Source organism: Zea mays, mitochondrion, assembly GCF_902167145.1.
Source record: "Zea mays subsp. mays mitochondrion, complete genome".
NCBI classification, from domain to species: Eukaryota; Viridiplantae; Streptophyta; class Magnoliopsida; order Poales; family Poaceae; genus Zea; species Zea mays.
The window spans coordinates 379,610-397,500 of NC_007982.1; the positions used below are offsets into that span (position 1 = coordinate 379,610).

General features: G+C 42.4%; 5 protein-coding genes and 2 pseudogenes across 5 annotated transcripts; 1 reads left to right on the forward strand and 6 right to left on the reverse strand.

Moving 5' to 3' along the window:
- Positions 1–534: 534 nt before the first annotated feature.
- orf100-c lies at positions 535–845 on the reverse strand (annotated as a pseudogene).
- A 2,731-nt stretch (positions 846–3,576) lies between these two features.
- orf109 lies at positions 3,577–3,901 on the reverse strand (annotated as a pseudogene).
- A 1,572-nt stretch (positions 3,902–5,473) lies between these two features.
- orf113-b (hypothetical protein) lies at positions 5,474–5,815 on the forward strand. The gene has a single exon. It carries the CDS (start codon positions 5,474–5,476, stop codon positions 5,813–5,815), a length of 342 nt encoding a protein of 113 aa, YP_588395.1.
- Positions 5,816–9,061: 3,246 nt separating this feature from the next.
- On the reverse strand, positions 9,062–9,463 carry orf133-b (hypothetical protein). Its single transcript has one exon. The coding sequence runs from the start codon at positions 9,461–9,463 to the stop codon at positions 9,062–9,064; it is 402 nt and encodes a 133-aa protein (YP_588396.1).
- A 4,882-nt stretch (positions 9,464–14,345) lies between these two features.
- orf145 (hypothetical protein) lies at positions 14,346–14,783 on the reverse strand. The gene has a single exon. The coding sequence runs from the start codon at positions 14,781–14,783 to the stop codon at positions 14,346–14,348; it is 438 nt and encodes a 145-aa protein (YP_588397.1).
- Positions 14,737–15,222, reverse strand: orf161 (hypothetical protein). The gene has a single exon. It carries the CDS (start codon positions 15,220–15,222, stop codon positions 14,737–14,739), a length of 486 nt encoding a protein of 161 aa, YP_588398.1.
- orf102-b (hypothetical protein) lies at positions 15,219–15,527 on the reverse strand. Its single transcript has one exon. The coding sequence runs from the start codon at positions 15,525–15,527 to the stop codon at positions 15,219–15,221; it is 309 nt and encodes a 102-aa protein (YP_588399.1).
- Between the last annotated feature and the right edge of the window lie 2,364 nt (positions 15,528–17,891).

The following is a 17,891-nucleotide window of genomic DNA, read 5'->3' on the forward strand; positions in this document are numbered from 1 at the left end:
TCAATAGTGAATTATTCACTTTCGCTCATATTCACTTTCACTTTGGCCAGGCCAAGAAATACAAATAAGACCTTGAACTCCCTATTTCACGTATAATCGAGAGACTCAGAATATCAGTGCCTTGGGTAAATGCCTACCAAAGGGAGAAGATTACCGAACTTTTTTCTGTCCTCTTCGCTTCCTAAAATATTTAGGGAAAAGGCCTAGTCGGCCACCGCTTGCTAACGACGGAAGGATGAAAGGGTCCTCGCGTGGGACTTAGTTGGAAAGGTAGGTGTTCGGCATGTCCCTTGCTTGCGAACTTCTTTAGTAGGGCGGGTAGCTTTGGAGATCCCATTTTTTACGTTTACCGTTGTCCCCAGACTTCACTCTTTCAACACTTGTCTACTTTCGAAATAGTCAGGCGGGTCCAAGTGTGTGATCCACCGATTCACTGAGTGGGTCTTTCTTACCGCAGTTTTCCCTATCTCTTAAAGCCCTATCAGACTTCCGATCCATCCCTTGTTTGCCGATTGAAGAAAGCCTTATATGGTCTCAAACAAGCACCCAGAGCGTCGGTTTGCAAAATTCAAGATGGCCATGCTGGTGAATGAAGCTGGATTCAGACAGAGCTCGTGTGATCATTCTTTGTTTGTTTGTTATACGGCTTATGGTATGGTTATTTTTTTGGTCTAAGTTTATAACATTAAAAAAGCAGGCATTGTTATTGTTAAAGTGAAAGTGAAATTTAACATGGGAATTTTCTTTCTTTCCTTCAGAAACAGTTCAGAATGAAAGATCTTGGTGACTTGAGGTACTTTATCGGTATTGAGGAATATAATCCCTATTGTGGGTACATAGATCATGAGCCAACAGAAGCCCTTGAGTTGATTTGCTCGATTTACCGCCACATACTACTTACTAAACAGACTCTACTTTAGGGGTCGGGTCTCGATCCGAGTTGTTTAGCGAATGACTCAACCAATACATCTCTACTTCGAGGTGTAAATAAATTCCACTCTTTATCCTCTTAATGAAAGAATCGAATTTTCTACTTTGACCTTGCGAGCACCCACTCAAAACAGGGAGGGCGAACTCTTATCTCTTTTCTTGATGACCGATCTCTCTCAGAACCCTAGACCATGCTATACAGGCTACCCCTTCATACACATTACCTAGTATCTCCTTCATTTTCTATTATTTAATTGCTTTTAATGGCATACCTCTCTACTCAAATAGATACTCACAGGAGTCTATTTCCTCTTCGCTTACCACCGGTATCTACCTTTCTAGTAGCAATAAATAAAGCCAATAATTATTATTATTCAATAAGCATTCCTCTTGTCAAAACTTGTTTAGCGGTGACTTCTATCGATCAGGGTTATCCCATGGATACTATTTGTATTTTTACTGTTGAGTACAGGGAATTCCATCCTAGAAACATAGCATCTAACAATATAGTTTACTGTTCCATTCTGATATGAAGGAAGGTGAGGGTTAAGCAGATAGGTAGGTTCAAAGAATGGGTGAACCCGACCACTGCTGGGCAAATGAGTACGAGCTGTCTAGCTGTGGACAAGAAAGGGGTACTTCGAAGAGCATGAATACAGCTGGCTGTGCTCTTGTAGTCATACCCTCGGTAAGAAGATCCTACCCAAGGATAGCGAGTGAACACTCCCACCATAAGCGAGCTAAGATAGTGGAATTCAGTCTATGAACGCAAGCCTAAAAGTAGAAGCACAGAATCCTGTCTAATAACCACGGATGTAGAAAGATCTGGTGGAAGGCCACTGGATGGAAGGTTATGCGTAATATCAAACTAAAGTCAAAGTTTACCAAGAGGTAAGCCTGAATGCTTTAGGTTCGCTACGATAGTTGTTACTCACTGGGTCAACTAGTCATGGTATAGTTGTTTACATGGTAGCTGGTTGGATCGACAGACCAGAGAAAAGAGATTCTGGGTCATCCCCATGAGCTGATACAGCTCTTGTTTGGATCGCCTTCTGGGCAGCTAACTAAGGAAAGGATTATCGGGATTAATTCCAATTGTGGGTTGAGAAGGATGGCAAGCTGGTTACTCAAATTGGAGATACCCTGTTCTAGGAATGAAAGGGTTCATCACCCCGGAACGAGGTAAAGGGCTACCCCTTGACCGAGTGAAGGCGAGCCTGGATCCTGAGATTGATGGATGATGGAATGGATCCAACCGCGAGGTACCCATTCTAACCATGAAGGGTAAAGGAGCCAAGCAAGCTATCAGGCTGATACACCACTTGGTTATCTTCTTTAAGATCATCTCTCTTTCCTGCATTCTTAGCTAACTCGGCTTTTTAGTCAAATCGCTAAGCTAAGGGTAAGCTGCTTTCGGGCTAGCTTGTAAGCCACGACTTAGTTTAGTTTAGTTTAGTATAGTATAGTATAGTATAGTATAGTACTACGAGGATTCTGGCGGGGAAATGCGCAGCGGAAAAAGGGAGAAATGTTCTTTCCAATGAAGAAGGCCGCTAAGGTTGGCTTTCTTTCCTCCATCATTACTGATGTTTTTAGCTTCTAAATGGAATCTGAGGAAGGGAATAGCTCTTGTTCATTAGCTCTTGTAAGAAAGAGTGGAAACCACATAGCAATAAGCATCTCCTTACTAGGCGGTCTAGTTCACACAGACAGTGCTTACTTAAGATGGATCAATTGACCTGTCTTGGTTTTCTAACAATTGCTTACTCTGCTGCTTTCGATTTGTGAGCCAGGTATATTCTATTTGTATGTATTTGCAAAATGCCTATGTCTCTAATTTCTGCTTCTTAGGTTGCTGGCGTTGGCCCCAACTGAGTCGGCTCCATACATCCAACAGATGAATGGCTAACTCATACCGCCCCGGCAAGGAATGGCTCGCTCTTTCCTAAAGCTGAGGTGAGGGGATGAGCCATTCCTCTCAAATCAAAAGGGGGGCTCGCTCCTTCCTTCCTACCTATTGGTCGGCTCGTTCATCTACTCGCTGGATTGGAGACCTATTGTTTGGAGGGTTTTAGTATACACGTACGTCTTTGCTTTCCTTTTTAATGCTGCCGGTGATTCAGCCACAGCCACAGTAAGAGCCGCTACCCTCATCTCTGTTATTCTTATTTCAAATAAAAACGAAGTAAGTCTTTGAACGTAGAGCAGAAGGGAGGGTTATTAACGCTGCTAATAAAACAGCCGAAAAGACATCGAGTTTCTAATCGCTGAGTTGATGTGAAATGATCAGTGATCAGACTAAACAAAGCCGGTTTAATAGAGCACTAACAGGGCGGCAGACCTATTTATAGAAAAAGATATAGTTTCTATTTGCCCAGGGAGCAACAAGAAAGGTCACGGGTAAAGCACTCTAAGGTTCCATTTTGGATTGTCTGGTAGGGATATTGGCTACGAGACCTACTATGAAAGTCTGGATACCAGGAAAACGAGCGAAATTGCTGACTCGCTCCTAGGAAGCTTCCAAAGTTTTTATTACAGGGTCTAAGAACAGCAAATGGGAAGTTCTCCTCACACTCACTCCTCTCATTTATATCCTTATTCATGGCTACCATCTATCTTAAAAGCTACTGCTGTGACACTCATTTTCTAATTAATTTTAAAACTAGGTAGGCAATTTACGCACTTTTCAATGAAGAGTGGATGATCTGCCAGCTCTCGCGGAAAGATGTCAAAGTTCTTGTGAACCCCCAATTCTGCAGTGGAATGAGATAAAGCAGCCCAAAGGTCCACCGGGATTTCATCTAAACTCCGTGCCGTGGTGCACATTAGCAGAATACATTCCGCTTCGAAAGAGCCTTATACTTATACATAGACGGAAAAAAGAAGAAGAGGGAGAACGGTTGGATTTGGTCTTGTTGTCTGTTGTTCTTTTCTCTATCCTTATAGAGAAAGTGTTGGGTGACTTTCCCATACGATAATAAAAAGTTTTTCAAACAAGTAAATCAAGTCCTAGGTAGAGGTTTTCCCCGAGTCTACATACTGTCTTTTGAGTTGCTTTTTATCGAGGGAAAGAGGGGGCCTAACTAAAATAAATACGGGATTTTCTCCCATACTTTTTTACTGAGCCAAACGGACGGAGTTAAGACTTCGACTAGCTAGCTTTGAACAATAGACTCTAGCCCCACCAGGTAATCTGGGGCTTTAAAGGGCGACCCGCTTAACTTTACTGAAATGAGGTAGCTAGAGAAAATCCATGAAATGGGTTGGAATTAAGATGTGCGCGCACTTCTTCTCAAAAGAACTACTAGGCAGGCCATCCAGGTAGGCGGGTAATTCTCTCCGTATGGCTGGAAATGCATGCTCTCACTTCGAGTTTCAATTCAATCTTATCGCAAACGCACTACTATGCTATAGCTATATCTAGGAAAAGCGGCAATACAAAGCCAAGATCTTCCTTACTAAACTTAACTCATAAGTTTAAGTTAATGAGGGCTAATCCGTCCGCAGTTTTCAACTGGTAAAGCTTTCCCTGTCTCTTCGGGACAAATAAAAGAAAAAGTAAATGCAAGACAACCTGAAAGGAATTCCTATGTATGAGTTAGTTCGATTCCATACTCGGACTGGTATATATAAGTGCTCATCACTACTCGACTCAATCTACTATAGGATAGGATAGGATAGGATAGGATAGGATAGGATAGGTAGGTAGAGAGTAATTCTCCGAAAGAACTACTAGTAAAATATGTAGGTAGGGCTTGGGCAAGTAAGTAAAGTAGGCATGAGTTATCTTTTCCTACGGCCTACCGAGTCAATCTATTCGGACAAGTAAATAAGTCTGGGCATTCCTTCACTTCAGGTAATTCGATAAGTAACTACGTTCATTCAATGCTAGGGCTCTCCACTTTTTGTGAAATTACAAGGGGGAAAAATGCTCTCTATCTATTCCAATATAGACTTGTTTGTGGACCTACCTTCTTTTAGTTAGCAAGTTCGTAAGGCAATACAAATCCAAAAAAGCTAGGAATTGAACCAACCCACTTGAAATTCTCGTAAAGAGAGAGAGAGTGTTGTTTTCTAAAACTGGATATTTTATAGCCATTTTCAGTGCATCTAGATCGTGCGGGCTCTTTCTTAATTTCATGTCCGTCCCGGCTACTCAAAACTCTGATTCAGGAAAGAAATGCTAAACAAAGAAATGAGCAAACGTTACTAGGAAGGTGAACTCGCTATCAAACTACTGCCTGCGCTAGGGGAAGCGCGAAAGAAAAACCTGTTTCAAGATCTGATACCCTTGAAGGACTCCCAGGAATGAGAGAGCAAGTACAAGGACAATCTTATTTTCTAAGGATAGGCTCCATAATTAACATAGTTCGGTTAGAGTGGATTTGAAAAGCTACAGCAGATCGATAAGTTGCTAATTTAGCTAAGTAAACTCCACTACGGAATCTAGCTCTCCATAAGAGGGTATTCCCAATGAGACAAGTAGTTTATCGAAGCTCTGTCTGAAGATTGTAGTCCTGATTTCTCGGAATAGAATAATTGAATGAGCAGGTGCAGATGGTCAATCTCCATCTCTTTTATGGCAGATTCTTTTTCGAGGACCTGGCGACAACTCTCTCTGGACGGTAGGGGAACCCCTGTGAAATCAGTAATCAACGCACTCCCACTCCTCTTGCTCCAATTCCCTCTCTTCCTGCTAAAGCTCCAACTTATCCAGACTGGTCAACAATTCTTCCTTTGTTCTCCTAATCTCTCTATTCACATTTGCACTCCACCCCTAAAACACTTTCTCATCTGTTGTAAATGTACTCAAAAGGCTTCCCCAATTCTCCTTTTAACAACAGTGCATGCTCCTCTGAATAAAGTCTTCTTGTTTCAACCATGATCTTTCAAACTTGAAAAACCCTTTGAACAGTTCAGTCTCACACTCCACCAACAAAGGAACATGGTCTGAACCATACCATATCTAGGAAGGGGCTGTCGCCACAGCATGGGTATACAACATTGAATCCCAGTCTATTGTAAAAAGGAATCTGTCTAACTTAGCAGCTGACACAGCATTGTTCCAAGTGAATTTGCGCCCTTGCAAAGGTAGCTCCATCAGCTCTATATCCTCAATCAGCCCAAACAATTCCTTGCTAACCCTAGCCTGGAATTTCACACCTATTTTCTCACTTCTGGACCAATTTACAGATAATCATGTTTTCTTGGTATCTATAATTATAGAGCATCTCAAAATTGTGATAGATTGCAGTCTTGATAATGCTAACATAGTATTGGTAATCTAACATTTCGTATTTTGATGCCAGTCACAACAGTTTGACAGGACCCATTTATCCAAAAATAGTCAACTTGAGAGGACTTTTCAATCTCGAACTCAAACTGATGCGTAGCTATTATTTAGAGATGCTCTTACAGAATCCCATCCCATGCTACGGAATGAATCTAGTTACCATCCGATTTAGCTCCATAAATATGGACATGGCTTAAGGAAGCTAATTACTCGGGTTCAAGTAGTTCCGGCTAGAGAGATGGAGTAACTAAGCCCTAACGTTAGATCCATTATCTCACAGAGTTCAATTCAGACAATTCAACCCTTCCTGCGCGGGTGCCAGACATCGCCAAAATGAGTAAGTCTAAGTCGCCGAAGAGAGTATTTTTGGTCTCTCTCGCAAGCTCTGATAGTGAGACAACAAAGGAAAGAATCTTCAGGCTATTCGCTTCCCTCTTTCAGTGTAGCCGGGTAGCAGTATCGGCAATCCCACGAGCAGACGAATCAAATCAGGCCTATTCTTTTTCTATGTTCTTTTTTTGCTCTACCCAGGGCTTCTATGGTCAAACGTGGAAGCCTTTTTACGTGCACAAGTCCTGAACGAATTTCGACTCGTCCCTCTCTTTTCTTGAGACGAGGACTTAAGTTCATTTTATCTTCTTCTCAATCTCCGTTCTTCTTTAATTAACTACGATCTTGAGAAAACCATGCGCTGTCTGGCGATGCGAAAGATGAGAAAGAAATTGGCATGTCCTGGATCTACCACTTTTGACTTCCTTTTTCGTACTCTTCTTTCATCCTCCTTACCAGAACGCTTTTCCTGGTTCAGAAGAATAAGATACTGAAATTGTGTTGTGGCTTACATATGGAAAATGCCTTCGTCTTGAAGCTACCAATGCACACCACGGTGAAATCATTGTCAATTAATTGTTAGATTCCCCATATCACCCATAGCCACCCAAATCTTTTTTTTGCCTCAAACTCTGCTGCCCTATCACTCCTCGATAAGTGTACTTACTCAGGTTGTGCACTTGGCTGAGCGAGATCTTCCCCTTTGGCATGAGAACCGCCTACCTACGCTAACGTAACTAATGCAGATGGCGGAAGTTAGTAGTTCTCCTATCGTAGTATTATACGTATTTCTCACGTGTAGACCTTAAGTTCTGCAGGAAGGATATTTATATATATACCATTCCATATTAAAGTCAGACGGATAGGGCATATTTGACTAGGAAGCAAGCAAAGCGAGTCCCTCCATACCAGCTAGCAGTCTTGTTTAGGGAGTCTCCTTCTTTACTGAGTAAGGTTCCCGGGTGCCTATGCGATTATTAAGGCAGGGTGCTACTGTACCAGTAGTAGAGTGGGTTGAATCAAATCGTTTGTCTAGAGAGGGTGTAGCGATAACTAAAGCTGACTGTACTAGAAACTGGAGATCCTGTATAGGCAACTGGCCTTATAATAGTGTATTGAACTACAGGACAGGAACGACTCATAAACAAGCGAATTCTGCCTTTAGATAAAGACAATTGGAAAAGAAGTCGAATCAAACATTCAAACCTAAGGCCTTTGTGGCATCGGTTACAGCTGGGAAAGCGAACCTCTATCCATAACAATAAAGAAGAATCTCGATCTAATTGGAAATTTCCCATCACCTTTTTTTTTTACTTGTGGCTGGTTCCTGTTTGTCAAAGTGGCTTCGTCCGCCCTTCCCCTGAAAACTACGATGAAAGCTGGAGTAGATAGATCTACCAGGCAAACTTCCCCTTCCTCCCATGTGGTATTCCCACCTCTATCCATGTTATAGTCTAGAGCCAGACAACCTTTGTCATAATATTTGCTAGTCTTTAACAGATAGCATTATTAGTGACATAAAGAGACCATCCTATCTGGATATCTCGACTTCTCTCTCCACTACGAGATCTACTAGAGCCTTTTTTGCTTACTCTGGCGGGCCGGCCCCTTCGGGTCGCCTTCACTCGTCTAACGGCGACTTACGGTCTCTGCTCGTTTCCCTGCGTCTAACTAGTACTTGTTTCCGCTTCCACGGAAACATTCGATAAGTTATACGTTACAAACTAACACTGCGGGCACAACTTCATCGTGGTTCGACTCTGCGATTACTCGACTCTCTCCTCGATTCTGTTGTCCCTTGCCGCCTTAGGGTGAGTAAGCGGCTCTAGTCTCTCTCTCCTTTACGATCTTAGTCGAGATCTCCCTGCTTAACCCCTTTCAAGATGTTTTGTTATGTGTTACCTTTTTTTCCCAGAATGATCGGCCTCCATGGAGGGTCCTTACCTCAACATGGCCATCATACAGGTAAACAAACTTTTCATCGTTATGAGTGATAAAATACGAATTATTTATATAATCGATATATTCAACAGATCCTTCTAGTTGGTTTGTAGATAATAGACTTTGAAGACCTTCTAGGTTACATACAAAATCATCGTACTTGAAGGCTATAAATACTTCGTTATACCAACGGCTATATTGTACTCCTGGATACCATTTATCAAACACTGTATCAATTCAATTTCAATTTTCAATATAGTATAGTATAGTATAGTATAGTATAGTATAGTAAAGATGAAATAGAACTTTAGTTAGTTCTCCTACGGGAGAGACCCATGGGTAATTTATCATATTATGATTCTGAATAGAATAGATTGGTAGACTAACAACCTGTCCGGTTAGATCTTTTATAAGACCATCGGGGATAATACCATCAATATATGCTAATATATCAGTTTGATTTGTATGATAGAAACTATCACTCAACTGTATTGTATCTTTACAAGTGCTTTAACGTTATTCTGTTCACCTAAGCCTTTATAGTGGCCTTCCTTGAGATCCCTCAACTTAGTGAGTTGCGGGGGTGTGTAATATCCATATCCATCTACTAAGACTAAGACGGTGTTTAATAACACTTTTGCTAACGCGTAGAAGTGCATCAGATGCAAATCTACACTTATAGACATGTAAATCATCACCGTTCACACATTCTGTGGTTAAGACCCCTCTATCTTCTTCCATTTCCATTTCCATAGTAACTAACTGATAGAGGAAATTCTCTTTCTTTAAATAATATTTATCTAAATGATATAGATCAATCGGATAAAAATGGTACTCCCCAGTAGTGTATATTATCTCTTTCAAACGATCTTTGATGAAAGACGTAGCACCTCTCACCCTCCAATCATCGTTATAGACTGAATCGATGGCTTGCATCAGCAAAACTAGTTCATTATTACAGAAGGTCATATCATAGTAGAATCTTTCTCTTGTTGTTGTGTTTTAGTTGGATTTTCCTGAGTAAACACAGCGCCAACTTATGAATAAGTTAAGTAAAATAGTCAAGTATTTTCTAGTTGGTAAATTTAGATAATGAAAAGCTCTAAATATTTCATTTCCAATTCGACCAACTTTTCTCTACTCTAACAAGGAGCTCCTGCTTCGATACTAGGAAGGCACAAGGTCTCGTCCCCTTCACCCGCACACCGGAGCAGTCTCCTTTCGTTCATGAGATAAGATGAATCGCTAAGAGTGAGCTTCTGCACAGTAGAGGATCTGAACTCATAAGGCTCGCAGAGGACTCATTGAAGAGTGTTCTAAAAGAAACCTCCTCGCATCTAAGTTTTATAAAACTAGTGGGTGTAAAAATCCCAAATTGACAGATCTCTATCATCATGTACATGAAACATCAAAAACTTCAAAATAAACTACAACCACCTGTCAATTGAACCATAGGCAGACCTCTTGAGCTACCCACAGCAAGTCCGGTGGCATTGTAGCCCACACTCGCCCATCCCTATGCTTAAACAACCCCCAAAAGACCCCTATGAAAGCAGAAATCAACAGCTTGAGTCTTCTTGGCAGGTGCCTCTTGGCAGCCAAATTAGCTCTATTTAAATTGTAGGTCGCATGAGCCACCATAATGAGCATTTAGACTTGACCAAACCGCGACAGCATACGGACATTAGAAGCTCTTAAATAATGCAGACTCAACCGGGCTGTACCTGCACATGACATACGGCTTAGAGCAGTGCAGTTGCCTTCTTTCTTTGTTCACCTACATTTTCTTGTTCTTTATTGAATTGGATTTGACTGACGACAAGACGCGCTGCTAGTGCTAGTTTCAGTAAGCCTGTCTCTTCTAGAGGAAAGCAAAGCTGGCCCGGGATTAAGAAGAGCTCCTATTTTCATACTCTAAGCTTGGATAATCCGCATCAAGAAGATTCGAACCCCTGCTAGCACTGCGTAAGACAACCAGTCAATCTGGAGTTTAGTAGAACTCGCTTTTAGTCTTTCTTTCTTACACAGAAATAGAAGTTTCTAGGTGAAAGCTCAGTTTATCCAATTACATATTAATACCTTAAGATTCTGATGGCATCACTTTCTCTCGCATAAGGTCCAGTTGATATCAAACAAAGGTGGATCCTGCAGATTTTATCACCCGGTGGCGAAATGCAAGTGTTTACAGTGCCCGGGATTTGGTCCATAAGGGGTAAAGATCTGCATTACTAACCTACAATCCGCGGGTGGATAAGCAGATACACGGTCTTGCGCTTCGCAAACATTTGAAGAACTATCTTATCGCGCCACCGACTTGATTTTAGCTTTTATGATTTCTCCACATTCCCCCTAATTCCTTTTCTTTAATCCCCGGCTTAAACCCTTATTTCATTCCATTGCATGAATTCTGGACCCTATATATGCATTTTTCTAGCGCTAGGAATCGTATTTCTTTAATCCTGGGTATTGGGGTAGTCAAAGCAACAACTAGATAATCCAAAAGTGCTCTTCACCAGGAATCCATCCCCGGACCACTTGACTTGTACCTGGAACAGAGAATCAGCCAATGGAAAGCAAGGCTTGCAGTTAGATGTGGGAGATGCTCAAGACAGAGCGTGATGGCAAGAGTGGAGCGAATAATAACAGTTCTTAGCTATCACATTCAGAAAAAACTACAGCATCCCTTGCCCCGCAAACCATGTGCTTTCATTCAATTGTTAGATCAGATCATTTGCAAAAGAAACCCATCCTTGCTTTTAGGAAAGTATCATACCAAGACGAAGAGGAATAAGGAAGGGCGAAGCATTGAGAAGAATGAAAGCCTAGTGATTGCAAGCAAGTTTGGAATTTTTCAGGCACGGGGAGCCCTATTTCTAAGTTTACAAACATGCTGTGGATAGGTTGGATCAGTCAAACCCGGTGGTTGAAGCATGTAAACCGGCTCTTCCAAGTCACCATGCAGAAAAGCATTATTGACATCCAATTGATGTAATGGCCAACCAAAAGATAAGGCAATGGTAAGTACAACACGTACTGATGTGGGTCGAACAACAGGGCGGAAAGTGTCTGTGAAATCTACTCCTTCCTCTTTGCTCCGCACCTTTGGCTACTAGCCGGGCTTTGAAGCGTTCTAACATCAGCTCTTCTTTATACTCGGTAAACCCATTTACTGCTCCCGATGTTGCCCGATTGTTCTTATACCACATTTCTAAGTTGCACGGGCGGGCTACCAACTCACATTTTGACGGATCTAGATTGTGGTTGTGTTTTGCGATATCATGAAGTGTTTCGTATATTGTCGTAAGTGGAAAAGGCGCGCAGCGTTCTCGATCAGATCTCTTCCTGGGTTTGTCTCCGCGGCTTCACTAGTAAATTCTTCGTTTCATTGCTTGTCTCGTCTACGCCTGACAAGATAAGATAAGGTCAGAGTGCAATCGGTGCGTGCTTGGCCCGGACGTTAATCTGGCAATAAGACGCAGTATGCTTTTCTCAAATGGTTTGGAGTAAGAGTGTATGGAAAGGCGCGGAGTTCGGAGTGGAATCGGCTACCTCAGTGCTTGCCTACATCTCATGTGAAAAATAAACTCGCTAACGCTCGGGCTTCAACTCCAAACTTGTAGCACTGGTCAACGTACTATTCCTCTTGGCTCTACTACTCTCAAAGAGCATTCAACAAAGAAGATAGCTCTCTAGATCCTATATAGCTAGCTACTCAAGATATAAGTGAATTGTCTGTGCCGGACTTGCTTGCATAAGTAGAGCTGGGTCAGTTCAGGAATCTGCTTACGTTGTAGACTAGTGACTCGTTATCGTCAAGATGGTAAAGGCTGTCTTTTCTCGCTTCGCTTCAAACCAGGGGCATAGTTTCTTCTTTAGGTAAGGCTCCTCTCTGGAAGAAAATTTCATTGGCTCACTAGATACCGAGGCTGGTCAAGGTTCACCCAAACACGCAAATCGTAAACATAAAAATCCCTCGAATAAGAAATGTGATAGCTCGGGCACTTTCTTCGTCAACATGGGAATCCGAAACAAAGACTAGCCTCTTCAACAAGGGAAGGCTATCTGCCTACATCCACTTACATGGGATGGGATGGGACTACCTCCTTCCAAACAAACACTCTGATCATCGGCTCAAAATCGATCTGTAGGCATAGGAGAATGAATCGGATAGGGCTACTACTTATTTTTAGGAGACTTACTTACGTTCTCTTTCATCGGCGTTCTGGCTATCAAGTCAAAGGGTCTTTCGTGAGAAAAAAAGCTGCGGCAGGCTTCTGAGAAATAGAAAGTCTCTTTTCGCTACTCCTTACTAATAAAAAAGTGAAGATCCTTACGCGTACTCTATTCGGGAAGAATGATCTTCGGTAAAAAGAGAAAGAAGTCTTCAATTAAGCTGTATTAATCCCAGCTTACTCTGGCATTGAATGGTTCCCCTAACCCTTCTTGATCTGACAGTATGAAAATCCCCTACATTAAGCATTTGGTTTTTATGTATCCGCCAGAATCTCCTTTTTTTTCTTAACACTGTTGGCCCTCCTGTCAAACACCATTTCTCCCACTAGAGAAACTGAAAACTCCCCGACCCAAGAATCTAATAGAGTCACCTGAGACTCATCAACCGAAGAAGCAAAGGTGGTGACAGTGAAATAGGATCAGTCGAGCATATTATAACCTCGGATTCTGAGTACGAAAGAAAGGGTGTATCCCGCCAAAACAAAAGACATACTGGGGATGCCGTTTCCTACTAATATCAAGGAATTGAGAGGCTACCCTCATTCAGCTTTCGCAGGCCCGGGCACTTTGGAGTTTTGCTTGGCTTTTCTAGTGCTTCAAAAAGCAAATCTGGTTCGTGTGGGGCTAATGGAGAAAAGATGTACAGTGATGCAAAATGTCAAGGGCGCGCAGCGTGGGCATATTCTGAGGCAGTGAATGAGTCCGTTCAAGACTTCGATCCTATGCTTTCCTAATCTAGCGACTTTCGGATTATTCTTATTCCCTGAAAAAAAGGAGCCCTTACTCATCTTAAACAAAAGGCTTAGCGCCCTCAACTTACCAATTTCACTATAGGCTGGCTCTTGGTGGAAAGGTTCAATTTCTGATTCTTTTCTTGGAGCTGCAGATGTAAAGAAGAATTGAATGCCGGCTATTGCTTGATCTTATCCGGCTCGGCTGGCTGGCCATAAACAACCAACTACTGCATAAAGAACAGAAGGATAGGGCTGAAACGTGGCTAGAAATGCGGAAAGCAATCGATTGAATCCAACGTGAGTCAACAGCGGGGTCTATTAGTGCGTTACCGAGGGTGGTATCAAAGGCATAAAAGGGTTAGAAAGCGCCACGGCGCTAACACGCATCCATTTTCTTGCTAGATGCTGACCAATTGGTCATGAACATCGTAAGGCGTTGCTCTTCGCGAATCCCTGCCGTAGTATCAGCTACCCCTACTCGCTTAAAGCCCTTTACCGAAGAACTTCCACAATGGTTTCCCTTTGACATCTTGTAAGTCACAGCCTCCTTACCTGAATGAACGAGCCAATAAACTGGTGATCGGTCCATTTACTATTTATTATAGTCTATGACGGAAGATCGTCTCTTTGCACATGAGATGCGTACTTTGTGGTTGGCCAGGATAAGCAAAGCCTACATCATCTAGGACTTGCCATTGAAAAAAAACCTTTCTATTCGGTCATCAACAGCTCGGGTCCATTTAGCTTCGGTGACCAGATAGATCCATCATCTTCGAGGAGGAGGAAACATAAGTCCAATACGCGTTATGGAAGACTAGGGATTGCTAATCCGCCCACGCGGGAAGCCTTCTCCCTCTCAGGCTCAAGAGTCAAGATAGCCCGCCCTAAACAAGAAGCAGCTTATTCTTTCTACTATGGCAATGGCAATGGCATGGCGGATAAAGCAAACCAAAACGCGCAACGGCTTTCGCGCTAGTTGCTCCATCCGTTGCTTGTTTGGTTTCGATGCATAAATCAACCTCTCGTTCAGGCGGTAATCCTGGTAGAGTCTCATGGAAGACGTCGGTAAATTCTGACACCACTGGAATAGATGATAGGTTCTTGACCTCCGATTTCGTCTGCATGGCTGATACAAGGTAGGCGGTACAACCTGACTCGATTAGATGCTGTGCCTGTAAAGCTGAGATTGTCGTGATTCGATCACCAACTTGTCTGAATTGCAATGAAAATGGCTTAGTCCCCGGTTTCTGGAATGTCACCTTCCTGCGTGGACAATCAATCGTGGCATGATGCATAGTCAACCATTCCAAGCCCAGCATCATATCGTCCTGCTTTTGCAACTATTGGGTCTACTCTTAGCTCTCGTCCTGCAATCTGTATCTTAAGGTATGAACACCTCAATTCCTGAATGAAGAATTCAAAGGTTCCGATCAACATTGTTTTTCCACTCTCTATTGTCGCCAGCCCACATCTTTTGACCCAAGCTTTAGATGATACTGAGTGACTGCATCCAGTATCAATCAGTACGTAAGCAAAGCACCCAGAAATATTGAAGATACCTGCTATCAGTTCTGTGGCCACGGTAGTGTCATCTGTCTGATCTAGTCTGTCGATTGGTCCCCCAGCCTCGCTGTGATGTGCCTGAACTGTGACTCGCGCGCCTCCTCTGCCTCCAAATCTCACGTCCCGCTGAGAGATGGGACCTCCACGACCTCTCGGCTGTTGTGTACCGCCACCTCTCGCCACTACTCCCTGTGTCATCGGTTTGGTTCGGTCTGTACACCAAGCATGAGTTTTGAATTTGGCTTGGGACACTCCCTAGCGAAATGACCGAGCCCACCACAATTGTAACAAGTGCCATTCTTCCTGTAGCAAGTTGACTCATGATGTCTCCCTTGACAATATCGACACCAAACCTTCTCGTAATTCACAACGCCAGAATTTTGCTTAGCTGGATTTGCTGATGGCGGGGAATTCATTGTTGGCCTTGATTGATGATCCCTCGTGGCTTTACATTGAGAACAAAGCTTTGCTGACCCGCTCATATGACTCCACTCGTAGCGCATGTGCCATCAGATCCACTAGTCTCACTGTACCAGGAAGGTCGATTATTTGTGTAAATCTGGGACCTTCCAGATATTGCCGTCGCAAGCGGAAGTCATCTGCCACAATGTCGGGAGCATACCTCATCAAGTTGTCGCATTTCATATTGTAGTCCTGAACAGTACCACTCCCTTGTTTTAGGCTAACGAATTGCTGTCGAAGCGCTTCCCGAGACATAACATCTAAATACTGATCATTGAATTCTCGCTCGAACCACGCCCAAGGAATGGTTGGATTTGAACCATCATTATCTCCATTATGTCTCTTCTTTGCCTCCTGCCACCAGAAAGGAGCATGGAAACATGAGAAGCAAAGAAAGAATGAACATATGGGCGTTAAGAGTTTTTTTTTGAGTTAAATAGCTGGGAATAAGGCTTACCTTTCGTAAGTCCAATATGCGAGTAAGAACATGTGCGGGGATAGGCATATGTTTGAGGATATGGAGGAAATAGAACGATTTCACTAATTGTTTCGTCTGGGTCGTCTTTTATTTTTTTACTTATTTCTTTCTCACTCACTACTTTTTTCTATTTTCTTTTGTCTATCGAAACAGCCTAGGATTTGACCTAGTCAGCTTATGCTTCATTTCCTTCGATTTCTTCTTTCGATATGAGCGAGCTTACCCAAAACCTATACTTTAATGATCTAGTAGCCCTATTCACATATGCCTATTTCTCTAAACCTAGTCCTATTACTGGCATATCTCTCCCGGTGCTCGCTTATCCCTATTCCGTGCATACCTGTCTCTTGCATACATAACTTTACTTTCCCATGCCCACGCCTATCTGTGAATCCCTTTCCATGAACTCTTAGGCTATTGAAACCATATCTCGCCTATTTTTAGTAGCTTACTCGTTCATACCTAGCACCTGTTTCTCAACGTTACACATACCTTGAATGCCAACCAACAACTTGTTGACCTAACCAGATGCGGTACGTGCTTCTTTGTTAAATACTATACTATCCCTCTAAGCTATTCCATGCCTTTCTGTGAAAGCCTATTCCTTACTTATACCATACATGCCTCTTTCTAGTCCTATTACATACACATATTACACCTTCCTCTAACAAATAAAAAAATCCATCTCTTCCGTCCGGGTTTTGCTTGACTTATCACGCATGCATACTTGAAATACTTTACTTAGCTTTCTAAACCTCAACCTATACCATTGCTTCTCCGTGAATACATACTTGCTTAGCTAACTACCTTAACCTTAAGAAAAGAAGTATTAATCACAAGCAAATGCCTAGCTAGCTAAAACAACCTATCCAGATGCATATCTCGATACCTGTTCGGTCGGTGCTTCTTTCAAGGGACAACCTCTGCTCGTGGTTCATATCTTGCTAGCTCTGTCCCAAGCTCCTCTTTCTAGTAGCCCTACTAAACCTATGAGTTGACTCGTACATACTCACTTATTCTTTACTTATCTTATCTGTGACTGCATATTCCTAGCATTGACCTATTCAATATGTCTCTATTGGCTAAACAATAGCCCTTGTAAAAACAACTATACCTGTCTCTGCCCGTGAAAACGAAAAAACAAATCAACTACGGCTCGGCTCCCTCAACGTACTCACTTGTTGACCTATCCAGCTTATCCAACTACTTGACCTAAACCATATGGATATACCGGTACTGCACCGTTACGCAAAAATGAACTCCTTTTTATAGTGGGCCTATGTCTTGTATCCGTTACTTGGTCGTTCAAATCACACAACCCATACCTAACTCCTGTTTAGAAACCTGTGCTTGCCAGCTTATCCTTTTTAGAAATATGCCTATTCCTTTCCCTGAGCAAGGTATATAGAGGTAGTCACTCATTGCCAGAACTACTACTAAATGCCAATGCTAGTGCTAAGCTTCAAGTACTACTCAGAAATCTTATGCATAGGAAATCCTATCTATATAGATAGTGGTTTCGTTATCCTCAAGTCACTCAATAAACTCTTTCCTACTTTCGTTAGACTTCTATCGGGTAGCTGCTTACACCTACTTTCCTATTATAAATTGCTGCTACTCCCTATGTTTCCTATTTTTGCGGCTACCTCCCTAGTGAGTGAGTCCTCCCACCCAAGCTAGAAACCTATACCCAAGTTAACTCCTTTCTACTATTTGTTTTCGTTCTTATACTGATTGCTGTTTTTCACTGTCTCCTATTCATGCTTAGCGCCCTGGGTATCCTTTGAAACTAGGCCGGCTATCAATAGTTGGATATGAAGTAAGTGAAGAGCGAAGTCATTAAGAAAGAAAAAAGGGTTTCTAATATTTCAGTGAATAAGCCTGAAAGAAATTGCACTTGTTGAGATAAGTCAAGCTGTTCCTAACC